At 46.3% G+C, this 19,495-nt stretch overlaps 1 protein-coding gene and 1 non-coding gene across 3 annotated transcripts in view; both read right to left on the bottom strand.

Moving 5' to 3' along the window:
* POLR3E (RNA polymerase III subunit E) overlaps positions 1 to 12,822 on the bottom strand; it is a 31,284-nt gene extending 18,462 nt beyond the window's left edge. Inside the window, exons 1-4 of one of the 2 annotated variants that reach the window (XM_061208453.1) lie at positions 12,708 to 12,822; positions 5,143 to 5,216; positions 3,945 to 3,995; positions 635 to 712 (exon numbers count right to left, since the gene is read on the bottom strand). In XM_061208453.1, coding sequence (XP_061064436.1) covers positions 635 to 712; positions 3,945 to 3,995; positions 5,143 to 5,178 — 165 coding nt within the window. In that variant the 5' untranslated portion in view covers positions 5,179 to 5,216; positions 12,708 to 12,822. Of the gene's footprint in view, positions 1 to 634; positions 713 to 3,944; positions 3,996 to 5,142; positions 5,217 to 8,185; positions 8,237 to 12,707 lie in introns of those variants that run through there. The other variant, XM_061208454.1, reaches the window with a different exon arrangement.
* Positions 12,823 to 13,036: 214 nt separating this feature from the next.
* Positions 13,037 to 13,118, bottom strand: TRNAL-AAG (transfer RNA leucine (anticodon AAG)). Its single transcript has one exon. It is a non-coding gene; the product is annotated as a tRNA-Leu (tRNA).
* Between the last annotated feature and the right edge of the window lie 6,377 nt (positions 13,119 to 19,495).

Raw genomic sequence — 19,495 nt, 5'->3', positions numbered from 1 at the left:
TCTCCGAGGGCCCTTAGGCTTCAGTCCACGCGAAAGCCACAAACCCAAATTCCAATAGAAGAGCCAGAGTGCTTTTTTTTGGAGGGGGTTCATGTAGTTTTGCTTGCCCGCACCCACAATTCCACTCCCCAAAATCTAAATTAGGTGCCAACATTTAAAAATCAAGAGCTTTTCTCTTTTTCCTTATTTCTAACTTCTTTTGAAAAGTCAGCAGAATTGGCAATACTGGTACAGCTTTTTACATGGCAACAGGGCCTAGAGCTGCAGGTGCCCGAGGGAAAGCATGTCTCCTGTTCCCTGTCACCCTAGCCCTGAGAGGCACTAGATTCCCCATATCGTGCCCTCTTCGCATTGGCCCTGCCCTGTCCTGTGAACGTGGGTCCACCCCACCCCATGTTCTAATTCATCTCAAGCCTCACTCCTCCCTGGCCTCTCTGGAGCTGCCCACCCCCCTTCTTTCTGGAAGTTTTTCCTCCTGCAGCTTTCAAGGCCCTGCAAGCTGCTGGTTTTCTTCCTAACTCTCCAATCACTCCTCTGGGCTTCCACCCCCAAAAGGCCTGTCTCCTGGATTCTTTCAGCTCCCACCCTATCACCCCTCCCCTCCCTCTACCTCCATCCAAGAGGGTAGCCCCACCTTCTGCTGCTTGGGCTTGATCCTGGCTGAGAGGTGCGGAATGTCATCATAGGTCATCGAGACTGGACGCACAGGGTACTGGGGAAGGGAAGGGAGCCATCAGTCCACCCTGCCCAGCCCCAGTGAGAGCTGAGCTTCAGAGGCGCCGGCCAAGAATCAATAGCCACCCTCCATGCCCACCCCACACCAGAGGCCCTCGCTGGTCTCTGCCTGCATCCCTGCATCCCATTCTCACTGGCTCCACCTAGTCTCCTTCCAAAGAGCAATTTTCAAATGTCCAAGGGACATGCCTAAGCATCAGACAGGCCCCAGCATGCATGGCCCCATGGGCCCTAGGAAGTCAAGCGCACTGCCATGGGAGTCAAGAGTAAGGGTCCGAAGTCTAACTGCTAGTTTACAGGCCAACCAGGTGGAGAAGGCAAGGGAAATGAGACCACAGGAAGCAAAGAGGGAAAACAAAACCGGCGAACACTGCTCACTGCTAAAGCCTGATGATGGATCTGTGGACAAAGGATGTCACCTGCCACAAAGGATGCTGTGGCCTTCAAATCCTCTGCCATTGCAGCCACTCCCCCTACAGCGCACCCTAAGGGGACTCAGGATGGAGAAAACAGGAGACTGGCCCTAGATAGTTAAGGTGCATGACAAAGGAATGATTTCAATTAGCCCAGACTCTTGCCACTTCCCATACATAGAAAAGTGCTAAATTCTTTAACTCCAGAGTCTGGTTTACTTTAACAAACAGTAATCTTCTGATGTTCTGACTCCCTGGGGTTTTGCTGTTGTTTTGCAAAAACTCCTGTAAGTCCTGACTCCTCTCTTACCTCTTCAGAATAGTTCCTCAGAGCTACCTGAGAGGCTATCTCCCGGACTTAAGTCCTCAGTACGCCCGCTGAATAAAACATAATTCTCAACTGTTAGGTTGTGCTTTTCTTTTTCAGTCGACAGATCTATGGGAATCACTATCCCATTCTCTCTCCTTTTGCTGATGTGTGGACTTTTCCATAATAAAAAGTTGATGACAGAGAAGGGAGCTGGTCTGCCACTGACCTGCTCAGAGAGCTCTCTCTGGGCCCCAGTGTCATCAGGTGTGAAGTTATGTCACATCTGAGCGTACTGCTCTGAAATCCCTTCTTTTCTCTGAACAAAGAAGGATGTAGAGACATCCTTCCCCACAGACGCACTCTTCCTTTCTTTCTCCCGTGCTTTACGTATGCCACTGGGTGGATGGATGAGTCATGGTTTGGACTCACTCACAAAAGGCCGTGGCCATCGCTATGAAGGAGCCTGGTAGAGGTGTGGCAGTGCATAAAGTAACCCTCCTTTGGAGGCCATTTGAGATCAGCTGCATTCTAGCCCAAGGAAATGGCTGTTTCCTAAAAGCTCACCTAAACAGCAATACAGTGACTCCTCCCTGCTTCCTGGGCTGAAGCTTGGGGCAGGAGCTTGGAGCTTAGGTCCAGGAACGGCCTGGAGCACAGCTGGTCTGGGCTGAGCCCTGAGCTGGGACAGGCTAGCCCACGACAGACCGGGAGGCCCCTGGTCTGCCAAGGTCCAGGGCAGCTCTGTGATCTCCTGATCGCTGGGAAGGGTGCCAGTTCTAGAATCAGACGGTCCTAACTCTGCCACTTGCTCCTTGTGTACTCAGGCAAGCTCCTCGCCTCCCAGGACCATTAGGAGCAGGGAATGAGGCGAATGGAGCTGACACCCGGCACAGGGCCTGGCACACCATGAACACACATGGGTCACTGTCACCACCATCCGTTCCATCACTCTGCAGTCAGTCAAGGAAGCAGGTGCAGACAACAGCCCCCAGCGCCACGGCCTGTAAAGGCAGATGCCAGGGGCCCAACACCAGGCCTCTTCCCAGCACATGCTTGGAGGGTGCTGCCACCCTGTTCCAGGCCCCTTGTGCAAGTTACTAGCCTCCCTGGGTCTCTTTTTCTTATATGCAACGTGGGGACAAAAATACTTAACAACCTTACTGCTGGGAATGTAAAGTGGTTCAAAACAGTCTGTCATTTCCTCAAAATATTAAACATAGTTTCCATAGGACCCAGCAATTCCACTCCCAGGTATATACTCAAGAGCAATGAAAAACTCTCCACACAAACACTTGGACAGGAATGTTCATAGCAGCATTATGCACAATAGCCAAAACATGGCAACAACCCAAGTACCCATCAACTGATGCATGGAGAAATAAAATGTGGCATATAGGTCCATACAGTGGAGTATATTCATCCATAAAAAGAAATGAGGTGCTGATACATGCTATAACATGGAAAAGCCTTGAAAGCATCACGTTAAACAAAAGAGCCAGACACAAAAGGCCACATATTACATGACTCCATTTATATGAAATGTCCAGAACAGGCAAATCCATGGACAGAAAATAGGTTAACGGTTGCCTAGGACTGCAGGGAGTGAGGGCAGAGCAGCAGCAGCAGCAAACACTTCCTAAAACAGACTGTGCCGCTGGCTGCACAACCCTGTGGACAGACTAAAATCCACTGCATTTACACTTAAACAGGGAAGCTGCATGGGCGTGAATTAGATCTCAATAAAGCTGTTATAAATTACAATAGTAACCACCACAGGGATATTGTGGCAGGAGATGAGTTAACATATGCAAAATGCTTTGAATGGTGCCTGCAGACAGTCTAGGGTTAACACCTGTGAGTGACTATGATTAAACTACCAGCCCAGCTAAGAGGGGAGGGGGCAGGGATAACAAGTGGGGGGACTCACAGCTAGCAGGACAGAGGCGCACCAATGCTGCCTGGAGCTGCCCCAGAAGGCCGCTCCCTGAGTCTCGGTTACAGCGGTGGCAATCATTCGCGCGCTAACTCTGCACCAGGCAGGTGGTGTTCTAAGCACTTTAATATGGGCTCACCTGATCCCCGTGGGGACCCTATCAGGCAGGTATTATTACTATCACCACTTGACAAATAAAGAAACTGAGGCACAGAGAGATTTTCTTTTTTTTAAGGAACTTGCCCAAGGACTCACAGCCAAGCCTCAAGGCCGGGAGACTGTCCCCAGGGCCCAAGCTTTATCCACTACACTGTTCTGCCTCTTAGGGTTGCCTTGGTTTTCCCATTTTCCCATTCTCATTTCTCTTCAAAATGAGAGATTACTATTGACCTGCCCATAAAAGCAAAGAGACTGTCTTACCAAACACCCTCTGTGCCAAGAATTCTAAGCAACGTGGAGGTTTCAAATTGTTCCTGGCCTACCACTTACTGTGTCTCCACCACCCACCAACACTTGCTTTTTTTCCCCCTTTACCTTTATGTCCTTTAATTACCTGAAACAGATAGAGCTTCTCTGCCAGACTTTTGGCCAAGTACACGTCGATCTGGGAACAAAGGAAGAAGACTTAACCAGGAGACAGAACCCAATGCCCAACCTGCCCCGGGCACAAGCATGCTCCTCAGGTTTCAGGGGTAATGGCTCTAAGGCCATTTGGGGAAGAGGAAATAGCTCAGCAGATGCTAAAAATAAAGGGAACCAAATCTCCAACCTGGATATGTCCAGAGCCCCCTGCCCAGGTTCAATGTAACCCAGTAAAAATGTATTCCGAGGCTGCCCAGATCAGGATGCATCCCAGAGGGCCCGATTAAACGCGTTTCTGATGAGGATGGGGCAGGGGAGGGCTTCCTCCCTGTGCCCTCCATCACCTGTCCTGGATTGGCCTGTCTTCAGGTGATGTGACCTGGCTTTCTTCTCAACCCTCACCGCCCCGCCCCACCTTCCAGTTTACCTTCGTGCTTCCTAGCTCTTCCTGTGAACCATGTTCTCTCCCACCTCCAGGCCTTAAGGATGAGTGAAGGCTCAGCAGGCCCAGGGGAGGCATATGTGAAGGAAGCAGCATGTGCAAAGGCCCAGAGCCTCTAGGATATGTCTTGGTCTGAGCTGACTCTGGAACCACCGTCTGCATCTTGAGACCCCTTCCTTGTCAGTCTCGCCTCACAGATCCTAAGCTTCCCAAGGGCAGAACACCGCCTGGCTCCCTGCTGTCACAGCCCCCAGCACATCATGGATTCAGCGAACAACGGCTGAATGACCAAATCTGCATAAGCCCATGAAGAAGAGGGAGCTGTCAAACCCATTCATTCATTCAACAAATAGTCACTGAGGATCTATTAATTGCCAGGCACTGGACTTGGCTTTGCAGACACAGTGGTGAACAGGACAAAATCCCTGCCCTCATGAGGCTTACACTTTAGTGGAAGGAAACTTATGTGTAGGGGCTGAGAGGTGTTGTGGCCAAACGCAAGGTATGCCCAAGGTAAGGGGCTAGGGAGGGTGTGCAGGAGAACATCAAGTGAGGCAGGAGGGTCAGGGAATCCTCTCTGACAAGGTGATGCTGGATCAGACACCTGAAGGAAGTGAGGGGTCAGCCAGGCAGGTATGAGGAAGAGAGGACGCCAACAGGTCCCAGGCTGGCCTGAGGATGGATGGAAAGGACCCCGCCCCGGCAGAGGGTGGGGAACAGCAGTTACCTCCTGTATGACTGGGTCATCCTCTTCATTGGCCATACTAGGGGGGAGCCAGCCGCGCGGTCCTTGGACTCGATCTGCAAGGAGAGCAAGAGGCCTGGACCGTCAGTCGGTTATTCAACCAACACATCTAGGTACCCATTCTGCAAGCAGCCCTGCTCTGGGAGGGAGGAGCCTGAAGCAAACAGAAACTGATCTTATTTCTACATCTATCGTAGAGTCAAAAATGGACAGCCCATTATACACCCCATCGGCCAAAAACCAAAAAAAGCAGGCAGAAACCACCAAGCAATGGGTGTAAACAGGTGGACCCAAGCCACCACATGTCAGCTACACCCATGGGAAAGAATAAATGACCAGTTTTAGGGGTTTTCTGACCACTCACAAAGAATTCACCACCAGGCAGGAGGATGGAGGGTGGCTGGTCCACAGTCATGATGAAAACACTCGAGAAGTAATCGGGGGCCATGGGGAATCTTTAGAGGATAGCCTGATGCACAACAGGAAGAGCAGACAGTTCCAAGACTTGGATTCCAGGGTGACTCCATCTCTGATACTTGATTTTCAAGCTGACTTTAAACCCAACCCCGAGTGAGATGACCTCCTTTCTGTGGTTTTCTCTGTGTGTGTGTGTGCGTGCGCATGTCTAAAAATGACCCTCTTCACATACATACTCTTCTCTTAATTGTCCCCATTTTATAACGAGGAGACTGGAACTCAGAGACGCTTTTATGTGTTTTACCCAAAGCCACACAGGAAGCAAGGGGACCCACTGGACCTCAATGCCAGGCTATCCAACTTCAGGTCGCAGTTATAGGTAGGGGAGTTCAGAGGAAGGAAGGGCCTTCCTGCTGGGGGAAGGGGCATTTGGGCTGGGCCTTGAAGGACAGAAGGATTTGGACAAGCCAGGATAGCAGAGGGGAAGAGGGTCTCCAGGCAACAGGAAGCACTTCAAGTACCCGAAGGAGGGAAGGCGGCAGGTCACCATGGTGGAGGGTGAATACACTGTCCCTCAGGATCAGTGGGGAAGGGGGGGATTGGTTCCAGGACCCTCAAGGATACCAAAATCTGTGGATGCTCAAGTCCCTTACATAAGATGGCACAGTATTTGCATATAACCTACGCACATCGTATACTTTATTTTTTTCAATAAAAAAATTTTTTTAATTGGAGTATAATTGCTTTACAATGTTGAGTTCGTTTCTGCTGTACAATGAAGTGAATCAGCTATGTGTATATCTATATCACCCCCTCTTGGACCTCCCTCCCAACCCACCCCCCCATCCCACCCATCTAGGTCATCACAGAGCACCGAGCTGAGCTTCCTGTGCTTTATTTATAGCATGCTCCTGCTAGTTATCTATTTTATGCATGGTAGTGTATATATGTCAATCCTGATCTCCCAATTTGTCCCACCCTTCCCTTCCCCCCCAACCCGTCCACACGTCTGTTCTCTACGTCTACGTCTCTATTCCTGCCCTGCAAATAGGTTCATCTGTACCATTTTTCTAGAGTCCACGTATATGCGTTAATATACGATATTTGTTTTTCTCTTTCTGGCTTACTTCACTCTGTATGACAGACTCTAGGTCCATCCACATCTCTACAAATGACCCAATTTCGTTCCTTTTTTTTTTTTTTTTAAATTGAGGTATAGTTGTTTTACAATGTTGTGTTAGTTTCTACTGTACAGCGAAGTGGAGTTCCCTGTGCTATACAGCAAGTTCTCATTAGTTATCTATTTTATACATATTAGCGTATATATGTTAGTCCCAATCTCCCAATTCATCCCACTCCCCCTTACCCCCTTGGTGTCCATATGTTTGTTCTCTACATCTGTGTCTCTATTTCTGCCTTGCAAACTGGTTCATCTGTACCATTTTTCTAGAGTCCACGTATATGCGTTAATATACGATATTTGTTTTTCTCTTTCTGGCTTACTTCACTCTGTATGACAGACTCTAGGTCCATCCACATCTCTACAAATGACCCAATTTCGTTCCTTTTTTTTTTTTTTTTAAATTGAGGTATAGTTGTTTTACAATGTTGTGTTAGTTTCTACTGTACAGCGAAGTGGAGTTCCCTGTGCTATACAGCAAGTTCTCATTAGTTATCTATTTTATACATATTAGCGTATATATGTTAGTCCCAATCTCCCAATTCATCCCACTCCCCCTTACCCCCTTGGTGTCCATATGTTTGTTCTCTACATCTGTGTCTCTATTTCTGCCTTGCAAACTGGTTCATCTGTACCATTTTTCTAGATTCCACAGATGTGCGTTAATACACAATATTTGTTTTTCTCTTTCTGACTTACTTCACTCTGTATGATAGTCTCTAGGTCCATCCACATTTCTACAAATGACCCAATTCCGTTCCTTTTTATGGCTGAGTAATATTCCATTGTATATATGTACCACATTTTCTGTATCCATTCATCTGTCGTTGGACGTTTAGGTTGTTTCCATGTCCTGACTATTGTAAATAGTGCTGCAATGCACATTGGGGTACATGTGTCCTTTGAGTTATGGTTTTCTCAGGGTGTATGCCCAGTAGTGGGATTGCTGGGTCATATGGTAGTTCTACTTTTAGTTTTTTAACAAACCTCCATACTGTTCTCCACAGTGGCTGTATCAATTTACATTCCCACCAACAGTACAAGAGGGTTCCCTTTTCTCCACACCCTCTCCAGCATTTATTGTTTGTAGATTTTTTGATGATGGCCATTCCAAAGCAATCTACAGAGTCAATGCAATCCCTATCAAATTACCAATGGCATTCTTCACAGAATTAGAACAAAAAATTTTACAATTTGTATGGAAACGCAAAAGACCCCGAATAGCCAAAGCAATATTGAGAAAGAAAAATGGAGCTGGAGGAATAAGGCTCCCAAAATTTAAACTATACTGCAAAGCTACAGAAATCAAGACAGTATGGTACTGGCACAAAAACAGAAATATAGATCAATGGTACAGGATAGAAAGCCCAGAGATAAACCCACGCACATATGGTCACCTAATTTATGACAAAGGAGGAAAGAACATACAATGGAGAAAAGACAGCCTCTTCAATAAGTGGTGCTCAGAAAACTGGACAGCTACCTGTAAAAGAATGAAATTAGAGCACATGGTATACTTTAAATCATCTCTAGGTTAATTATAATACCTAATACAATGTAAATAGCTGCCAGGCGCAGGGCAAATTTAGTTTCTGAGGTTAGTTGAATCCATGAATGTGGAGGGCTGACTGTAATTCAGCTGGGATGACCCTTCATATTCCCAAAGGGAAGGGATGGACACAGTTAAAGGCACCTGGGCACCCTCGAATCTCAGCAGTTCCCAGACCTCTACTTTTAGGTAAGACCAGCTCGATTTTTGTCTTATCTACCTAACATTTGAATTGTTTAATATTTAAAAGAACATAAATATTTTCACCATGGGATTCAATGGCATTCTAAGCCCCCTGCCCCAGCCACCAAGCGGAGTCATCTCGCTTATTCCAGATATACATTCCAGACGCTGAGAATGCTCAGGCCAAAACAATGGGATCATCCTCAGTGCTTCTCTTCCTCTCACCCCACACCAGCAAATCCTGTCAGCTGTGCCTTCTAAGTATGTCGGGAATCTGCCCACCCCCTCTGCCACCTCCATCTCCTGCCCGCCTTAGAGCAGCAGCCTCCGAACTGGTCTCCCTGCTTCCACCTTTGCCTCCTACGGTCTTTGCTCACCCCACAGCCAGCAATCACATCACTCCTCCGCCTTCAAAGTCTTCCCATCTCACTCAGAAATAAAAGCCAAAGTCTTTTTCATCCCATGTGAGGCACTAGAAAATGCCCTCCCTGACCCTTTTCCTTTCAGACCTCATCTCCCACAGGCCTCCTTCCCTCCCCCGACCCTCACCTCTGGGCTTTTGTAACTGCTCTACCGGCCCCCATAACTTCATGGCTCCCTCCTTCACCTCTTTCAGGTTTTTGCTCAGATTCTACCTCATAGCTAAGACTTTCCCTGTCCACCCAATTCAAAATCACAACACCCCACCCCGCCAGCTCCTTCCCTGCTCTGGTTTTCTCCATAGCATGTATCACCATGTGACAGTTTATAGCTCTGTATTTATTATCCATCCTCACCCCCACTGCCAATAAGTGGTAAACTACATGAAGGCAGAGATTTTCGTTTATTTTGTCCCTTGCTGTCCCCCAGTGCCTAACACATAGCAGGCACTCAATACATACGTGTTGTCTGAATAAGTAAACCACAGAAATGCCATTTAATAGGGAGCTACCATAGGACTCTGAGCAGAGGAAGAGAGTAGAGGGAAGCAGGCTACCTCAACAGTTCGGGATTAGAAGACTAGGTGAAAATCATAACCCCCAAATGCCTGTTACCGCCCAGACAGAGGGCAATGCATGGGAGAGCCCGAGACCCCACCTCACCTGCCAAGGATCATAAACGTATGCGAAGTACCTACCTTCTCTCCAGCTGGCTCTGTGGACAACTGAGAGACTGGGGACTTCTGGGTGAACCAGGGAACAGACGTAGGTACTAAGAGGGTATGGCCTGGGAGGACCCCAACACAGGCTTTCTCAGCTATTTCTCTACTCGCCTCTCCCCAGTCAAGAAGGAGCTCAGGGAGGATGGTGCTCCTCCCTCCAGATAGAATATACAATTGGGTTAATGCAGGGATTATCACCTCCCTTCATGCTCCCAGGCAACATCATCCAACTCAGGGGCTTTCAAATTTTTCAGCCTAAGGCCCACAGTAAGAAATCCATTTCATATAAATGACCCGGAATATACATACAATTACCTAACTAAAACAAGGTTTCACATAACCATTAATTGTCCCTACTATATCTGATGCAGTGATGTTTTTTATCCTCACTCATTAAAATTAAAAATACTGGTTACAACCCCCCTAAGCTGATTTCACATCCCACTAATAAACCTTGATCTGCAATTTGAAAAGTACTGCTTCAACAAGTCTTTCCTACCTCCAATCCTCCCAGAAACACCCAGAGCTGTCCTTGCAGAAAAACAGATCACATCATTCCGCTGCTCAAAACCCTTCAACTGTCACATAGAATAAAATCCAAATTCCTTTCCATGGCCCCAGGGTCCCATACGATCTTGCTGGGCCTACAACAAGCTAAGCCCCAGCCTGTCTCAGGACCTTTGCATACCACCTATTTTCCCCAGGTCTTTTCAAGGCTGGCTCCTTTGCACTAGTATCACCACCCCCACCCTCTCCAGGAACAGACAGGTTCCCAAACTATCCACCTTAAAGAGCCCCGCACCCATTTCCAGTCACTACCACATCCCCATTTTATTTCCTTCATGGTTCTTATCACAATCTGGAACTACCTAGTCTATTTGCTTATGTGTCTTCTGCACTAGAATGTAAGCTCCATGAAAGCCTCTCAGTGCTTCAACCATAAAATGGAGATGATTATATTTACTTCATCAAGTTGATATGCGGATTATTATCTTTTTAAAAAATTCATGCTGTTCTCCCGATATCTAGAACAATGCCTGGCATGGAGTAAACACTCAGTATAGTACAAAGAATAACTGAGTGAATGAGTGCATGAAATCAGGCAGTTACAGACCCTTTACCCAGTGAGCCTAACTCAGCCCCATCCAGAGACTAGTGGCCTCATGGTTTGGGCCTTGTGGACACTTGAGGACAGAGGTGTGGCCTATCCTCTCAGGCCACAAGGCAAGCTTCCCCAGCAGCAGTGACCACCTTGGCCTCAACAGGGTGTCCTGTGGCCACAAGGGTATTCCATGGCAGTGGCTCCACGGCACTGAGCACAGAAAACATCCCCTGCCAGGGGGCTGCTCAACAAACGGAAAGGGGACAAGAACACCAGGTGAATCTAAGGAGGGGTCCAGAGCACAGGAGGTGCCTGAAAGCCACAGCTGGGTGCATCAGTGCTGCACCCAGCAATCTAACCTGTGCACCAATCAGAAAAGCAGAGGCAACTCCAAATAATCTCCAGCTACTGGAGGGAGTGAGACAAGGTGAGGACAATATACAATGTGAATTAAGAGGAAAGGGCCCCAGGGCAAATAGTCTCAAGGTCTGGATTCTTATTGGCTGTATGCCCCCCCACCCCCCCACCCCCCACCCCCCACCCCACCCCCGCACAAGGCATCTCCCTCTTTGGGTCACCTCAGTTTCCACCCCTGTTAAAAGGAGATATGGCCTAGGGGCAGGAAGAATGAACTCAACTGAGTCGGACCCTCCCTTCTCTAAGGACTTAATATTCAATCTCATTTAATCTGCTCAAGAGCCCTATAAATCAAGCTGTACCATCCCCAATTAAGAAAGGAAGAAACTAAAGTTCAGAGAGTAAGTAACCTACCCAAGGTCACAGTGCTGGAGAATGGCGGAGTGAGGACACAAACCTGAGTCTAGCTGATGTCAAGGAGCCTTATTCTCATTCTTAACAACTATGCTGAAAGCTTTCTTAAGAGAAGGCAGGATGGTGTAGTGGGTAAGAGCCCGGACTCTGGAGCGGAACTACGCAAGTTCAAATCCCAGGACTGCTGCTTGCTACCCGTGGCCCAGCCGGAGTCGTTTGCACTTAGTACTGTTCACTATTTTTATCCCTAAAATGGGGATAACAAAAGTACCGACCTCAGACGACTGTGGTGAGGATTAAAAGTAAGGTATAAATAACCCATGGGAAGGTTTGTTACTATGTGGCCCAATGTTTTCTTCCAATATAAAAGGGCAGGAAACATAGCCACGAAACTAACTCTGCAACCTGGGGCTTCTTCCGTCTTACCCTATTGGGCCCTCACCACAAACCTATGAGGTGGGTAATTCTATTATCCCCACTTCACAGATGAAGAAACTGTGGCGATTGCTAAGATCTCCTCTTTCTGCCCCCAAGCCCAACGATTCTAAAGGTAACACAACAGAACGACCTTTTTTATTTACTGGTTTACGTGCTTACTGACACCTCCTCTGATCAAATGATCAGGGCCCTATCCGCCGCACGTAGTTGGCTCCCAGTTAGTCCTGAATGGTGGCCGGAATAAATGAATGAAGAATTCCGGGCCTAGCCGGACGGAAGCTAATCTGGGGAGAGGAGGGGGCCCGGTCACCCTCCCCCTGCCCATCAGGGCGGGCCGCCGGCCCCGAGCCACAGTGTCCAATGGGTTTCGCCTCCCTCGCGGGTGGTCAAGCCCCCTTCTCACGCCCACCACGCAGCCATTGCCACGAGCCGCCACGCCGGCAGGACATCGGCTGCCTTCGGACAGGTGCTCCCGTAGGAGGCCCGCCTGAGCCGGGCGGAGCAAGGTGGCTGGACCCTGAGTCACCGCCGGCAGCCTCGGCCGCGGCCTCACCGACTGCCGGGCCGACGCGAGGTCGGAGCCCGCGGCCAGCCCGGGTCTACTGGGCCAGGCTGCCCGTCCTTCCCGCCCGAGTCCCGGGAGGCCGCCGGCCCCTTGGCACCGGGCGGCGCGGGCCTCCCGGCCTACGCGGCAGCCCCGCCCAGGCCCACCTCGAGAGTGCGGCCCGGCTCCAGCCCGGGCGGGCGCTGCCACATCGGCACTCACCTCTCCGACGGCCCCGCGCGCGGGCGGCGGCAACGTCCCAGGTACCCGCGGGCTACACAGGCGGCGGCGGCCCGGCTTTCCTCTCAGGCAGCGGCCATGTTGCTGGTGGAGAAACTCGGCGGACACGTGGGGGGAGCGAGCGGGGAGGACCCTCGCGCTTCCTTTTACCCACAATGCCCCGCCCAGGCGCGCGCGGGCCCGCCCCCTCCGCCGCTCCATTCATGCGGGCAGCCAGCCGCGTCTGGCAGCAGGGGGCGTTGTTGCAGCCGCGGAACAGAGATGAATACAGAACCAGGCGCAGAGGCAGCAGCAACAAAAAAAGCTCACTTTGGCAGCGGTGGGATTCGAACCCACGCCCCCGAAGAGACTGGAGCCTTAATCCAGCGCCTTAGACCGCTCGGCCACGCTACCCAGCTGTGACTAAGTTCTTCTAGGAAACTACTTAATACATTTATAGGCAATTGCAGTTCATTTCTGTGGGAGTTTCTTTGTTTCATATGTGCTTTACCTTATCCCTATAGAACTATTTTAGAACATGCCAGGTACTAAAAAGAAAAATATTTGCTCAAATATTTAGACCCACACTTCTGAACAGGTCTTAGAATGAAAAGCACTTTAGGAATCTGTATTCTGAGTAGGACGTTTAACTCGGAGACCTCAAGTTAACTCACATGGGAGAAATGATGGATTTCAGCAGTAACCCGCACCAGGGGCTTCAGAAGCCAAACCACGGGAACTGGTGTGGGCAGTTTTCTCTAAAAAATTATGTGTTTTAATTTTTAGTTACACAAATACTATGTGAATTGTTGCAAATATGAAAACTTTGCAGATACAATACAAATGTTCTTTTACCTTTGGCATCTATCGTAAGTCCGCAGAGGTAACTATTATACAGCTTAGCATACTGTATATCCTTCTGGATCTTCTACTGTGAATTTATATGGATATATATGGATATATTCATAATAGATATATCCATAGAAAATAGATGTTTTGTGTTTTTACATAAATATAAATATTATCATGCTGTTAGTATTTATCTGCAACTGTTTTTTCACCCGACTGTGTTTTTTAAATATCTATTCATGTTGATATACAGATATTTAAAAATACAGAAAAAGTACAAAGGAAAAATAATCATCCATATTCCCACTACCTAATATTGGTGGCATTTCACTTCCAATTCTTTTCCTATGTATATGCTTTTTATTAAAAGTGTGAATACGTTGTCCTTTTAAAAATCTATTAAAAAATATTAGACAGTTACAAACAAAAAGAATTAGACTATTACAAATGAAAATAAAACCCCTTCCCAAACATCCTCCCTTGGCTATAACTATTATGAATTTGATGTGTATCCTTCCAATTCATTCTTATACTTTCATATCTATCTATCTATCTATCCTTGTGTGTGTGTGTGTATACACCCATGAACAATACATAGTATGATCTTTTTTTGCTTGCTTTTCATTTACATAAACCTTACTACGTTGTACCAATATCATTCTGCAACTTGCTTTTCTCCTCCAACATTATGTTTTTGATTTATTGTGACACATTTAGATCTAATTTATTCCATACTATGAATATGGACATTTAAGTTGTTTATATTAAGTTGTTATATTCAAGTTTCTGGTTAATATCCAGTTGGCAGACACTTTGATATTTGGGCATTCCATATTCCTCCTCTTCAGTTCCTCCTTAACCCATTTTTTTTCTCCAGCTACCTTTAAAATAAGTATTGATATGCAAAGACTTCATTGTACTGGGAGAGTTTGTTACTTTTAAAGAAATCTTTAAAAAATACAGAAGCAGCCATCTCTCTAGGCCAGGCATTGTTGGGGGATCTATAGTCCTTGAGATCAATAGAAGCATTGATCTACTCATGGTGTTTCAGTACCAAGAGGCACTGTGTTTGTGAGTTATGTGGTGGGTTTTCCAAAAGGAAATATCCCCATGGTGGAGAATAATTGCTGGAATCTCTGCCTAATCCCACTTTTCTAGGAATTGCCTGACCAGCCCAGAGGGTGGGTCCACCCTCTGGGTAGCCACCTTCCCCAAACCATGGCCAGTGGGCTCTATAGTAAACATAGGACAGAGGTTGGACCAATCAGGTTCTCTTTTGAGAATCTGAACTGAGACATGGTGAGTTCCTGATCTGCTATTTTCACTGTGTTAAGTGTTGGAGTTAGTCTCTGAGATTGACTGACTGGAACTAGGGAGAAAGTGGGATTTGGGGTGGCCATATTCTGTGAGATGGACTGGAGAAGTAGAGAAAAATAATGATAAAATGAGAAGAAGAGCAGAAAGTCATAGAGAAATTCTGATGGTTTTGTGGCTCCCAGCTCAAGACTCTTCCCGGGGCCCAGTGGAATTCACATTCTTGGAGATAGCCCTTTATCATTGTAATAAATTCCTCTTTTCTGCTAAAGATAGGGTTACCTGGTAGCTGTAACAAATGAACTATCCTTGCGTGGTAAGGGCTCAGAGCTAAAGATATTTCTGCCAGAACATTCTGCAGCAATTCAGGTCTGTCCCTACCAGAATGCTTAACAGGGATGCAGGCTGATCCTGGAAGACAGAGCCCAGGGCCTCCTTTCGGGCATTTCTTGCAGACCTGCAGTCCCATTACACAGCTGTCTTATGACAATCAGATGTGAAACTAATAAGCAGGAGAAGCAGAATGTTGCACCAGAACTCCTGGACTCACTGGTTCCCAGCAGCTTTATGTAAAAGAGAGGGACAGGCTGAAACCCTGACTGTCTCTTGGCATGTCTGCTCTGTCCCTTGAGGTGGAGGGGGGAAGGGCAAGCACCACAGATCAAACACTGCCCCTGTCACCCACCCTCAATCTGGAGGCTGTCAGGTGAAGGGTGTCTGTCTCCAGATCATAACCCCTCAGCTGTGGGCAGTGGGGATGGACATGGGGGCTCTGTCCTGGATCCCCTCCAATCGTCACTCCCTTGCCCCTGCAAAAGGAAAATCATCCCAAACCCGGTCTGAGACCAAACCGCACTGCGTGACTCTCCCTCTGGAAAGAAATTAACATTCCTGATAAAATGCTTAACCACTTTTCTTATGAAATTTACTAGCACTAAGATTTATACTGGGAAACTAGTTTTCTACCCATCAACCAGCTGACTGTTGTCTGTCAGTCAAGAAAATAGTGAACTTTAATGGAACGTTCCCTCTCTCTCTCTCTCTCTCTCCCTCATCTAACAATGATGATTTAATCATTCTCTCGTCCTATAAAATGTCTCTACCAAAATAGAGGTCAGAAGAATGGTCACCCTTGTTGGGGGTGGGGAGGGGGGCCGAGGGAGCTTTCTAGAGTTCTGCAAATGTTCTAAAATTCAGCAAGCTCTACACTTAAGATTGTAGTTTACTCTATGTAGGTGATACTGTAATAAAAGATAATTTTTTTAAAATGTCCCTACCAAGTGTGGATCTTTGAACTATCCCTGAGGAGTTACACTGGCAGGAAGACTGTGTAAATTTTGGCATAGGCTTGCAAAAAAAAACATTTGAAAAGTTTTCCTTAACACTTCCCTCTAATCTTCAGGGCCCTTTTCCTCTTCCTCCCCAAAGGGAATACTCTCTGAGTGGGAATCTGTTGTTTTTGTCTTCCCAGAATCCTTCCCCCACTTTTCTGGTTCCAATGCTGATTTTCCTTTGAGGAAACAATCCTCCTTGTCGTCTTTTTTTTTTTCATTTTTATTGGAGTATAGTTGGTTTTCAATGTTGTGTTAGCTTCTGCTGTACAGCAAAGTGAATCAGTTATACATATACATATATCCACTCTTTTTTAGATTCTTTTCCTATATAGGTCATTACAGAGTATTGAGTAGAGTTCCCTGTGCTATACAGTACGTTCTTATTAGTTATCTATTTTATGTATAGTAGTGTGTATGTGTCCATCCCAATCTCCCAGTTTATCCCTCCCCACCCCACCACAACCTCCCTGTGGTCTTCAAGGAACTGTCAATCAAAGTACAAAGTGGGCAGGCACAAGATCCAAATTAGGTCATTCGGAGGCTTTATCCTGGAAATCTGAATCTGGATAGCAGATACAAGGATTTAGCTCACTAGTGGGGCTGGGAAGGAAACTTCCAGACTGTTACCTTCTGCTAGATCCCCACATTTGCCCTGGGACCTCCCTTTCTGAGGCCTGATTATTTCCCTTTTACCTTCCAGTATATAAGCTACCTCCTTCTCAAAAAAATTGCTTCTTCGCTAATGTTGGCTAGCATTAATTTCTGTTACCTGCAACCAAGGAACCCCCCTGATCACCTAGGCCTCCCCAAAAGGAACCTTGTTTTTGCAGAAGAGACAGTTTAGTTGCTTTTGCAGAGCACACACCCTCAGCAAGGTGACCAGGGCACTTCTGTCAGAAACAAATGCTTAATTAGAAGGAGAACTGGGACCCTGGAGTGAACTAGGACTCTCCCTGGTGGACCACATGCAGTCATCTTACACCTTGGCCACTTAAAAGTCCACCCAAATTGACAGACCCGAGTGAGATTTCCTGTGTTAAGTTAAGCTGAAGGCTCCACTACTGCTGGCACCCTTCCTTCAATACCGTTAAGTTTCAGCTGTTCAAACACACTCCTGTGTCCTGTGCTGGTAGATCATGGGAATAATGCAGCAGCAGCCACAGTTGGCATCATTTATGTTGAAACTATGATGGTGTTTGAGCTTCAAACCTCCACCTTTCCTTCTTGATGAATGAAAACATTCTTATCAAATACTTTCGCTATGGGATACCTTTAAGCCTCATTTTTCTCATCCGTAAAATAGTCACAATAATACTGAGGTTTGTTGCAGGGTTAGAAGGTGACTGTGTATGTCCAGCCCAATGTCTGGCATGCCATATATCATTATTTCTAAGACATTTTTTTTTCATATTTTAATATCTCTAAAATTGACCTGCATCTTATGATCGATGGCATACAGTTTATTTTCAGTGGTTTTTTTCTTATTAATACAGAAAATAATGGTGCATCTTAAGATCAGTGGTGTCTTAGATTCAACAAAGCATAGTAGTAGATGCTCAATATATGAATTACCATAATGAATTTTTAACTTAGCAAATTTAATTTAGTATTTTTAGCTTAGTAAACATTTAAAATTCTTACTTTGAGCTCTGCAAGCTACCAATCTCTAGAGGAAACAGGGCCTCCTGCAAATTTGCCCCCTGCAAATTTCTCTTGCGGTTTCTTCTCTAGCTGGACATACTGGGAAGGGAATTCTTGAAAATGCGGTTTAGCTTAGCCAAGTTGACATCTAGAACCACCACAGGCTATCACTGAAAGCCTAGTGAATGCTGGCACTAGCCTATGGAATCAGGCTTTATGAGATGGCGGTCAAGATAACTGAGAGATTATACCAATTTTCTAAGAGCCTGGCAAGAAGAGGAACAGACATAAAATGTAACAGGAAGCTGTGTTACTCCAAAAATATCGCAGGATCGGATGATGTGAAAACCTCCACGGAACATTGGACCATGACACCATTCGCATCGGGATGAGCTGCAATGAAGGAAACATCAAATCCACTAAAGGAAAGACAGTTTGCTTGATTCTATGTAAGACTCAAAGTAGTATAAAACATGGCCCTTCTCATTATTGATCTTACCATCTCACTGAGGAGTTAAGACATACGCAAGTGAAAAATTAAATGCTGAAAACTAAACATGTGTATACAAAGTAATAATAAATAAAATTCTTACTTTGATAATTTTATCAAAGTTCTTCATGTGTATAATATCAATTCTACAAGGCTTGTTATCAAAATAAACAGTATGCCTACTCCTTCCACGCCAGGGAACCACTTTCAACTTTTAGCTGATTCTTTTTGTTTCTCTCCATATGTCTAAACAACATATTGCTGCTTTTTTTGTTTCCTCCCTCCCTCCCTCCCTCTCTCCCCCTCTCTCCCTCTCTCTCTCCCTCCCTCCCCCTCTCTCTCTCTCTCTCTTTCAGCTTTAGGCGTTTCCTATTGACTTCCTGCTAAGGAAGATAAGAATTTAACCTTAATCATCCCACCTCTGCCATCACAAACACCTCAACCCTCCTAAAAGTGTTGTCTCGTAATTTCATTTGAACAATAATTAGTAAATGCTACTCACTAAGCTTGAGCTTAGCTATGTACTCAACTATGATTATTTTTCCTTTTCTGGAAAATATTGTTTACCTTATTCTTTACTTAATAATTACCTTTAAAAAAATGTACCTACTTTCTATGAATTCATCCCTAATTCAACTTCAAACTGTCCATCCTTGCCACACAGACACGTGAGGTGTTCTATCGCTTCAACTTTTTGAAGACATGTCTCCCACAGCATCCTGACAGGGGCCCTAAACTCTAGGTTTATGGTAAGGCCACCATGTTGAGATGGCCCTTCACCCTCACCTGGGCACTGACTTTGCCTCACTCTTATGCTGGACCTCACACATTTCTTGTTATTCCCCCCACACTGGCCCTCTTTTGATAGAGCAACTCTTCCAGTGGCTTCTGGAGGAACAGTATTTGAGAGGTTACTTTCTTGAGAAGTTACATGTCTGAAATTGTCTTTATTTCACGCTTATGCTTCATTAATAGTTTGGGCGTATGATTCTAGGTCAAAGTGTATTTTCCCCAGAATTCAGAAGCCATCAGCTTCCAACTTCCAGTGTTACTGTTGAGTTGTCTGATGTTATTCTGATTCTCAGTCATTTGTATGAAACTTGTTCTTTCCCTCTGAAAGTTTCCGGGATCTTTTCCCTGTCCTCAGTGTTCTGAAATTTCAT

Source organism: Eubalaena glacialis, chromosome 13 (assembly GCF_028564815.1).
Source record: "Eubalaena glacialis isolate mEubGla1 chromosome 13, mEubGla1.1.hap2.+ XY, whole genome shotgun sequence".
Classification (NCBI taxonomy): Eukaryota; Metazoa; Chordata; class Mammalia; order Artiodactyla; family Balaenidae; genus Eubalaena; species Eubalaena glacialis.
The sequence above is the reverse complement of the archived record's forward strand: the minus strand, read 5'-3'. Positions and strand labels throughout refer to the sequence as shown.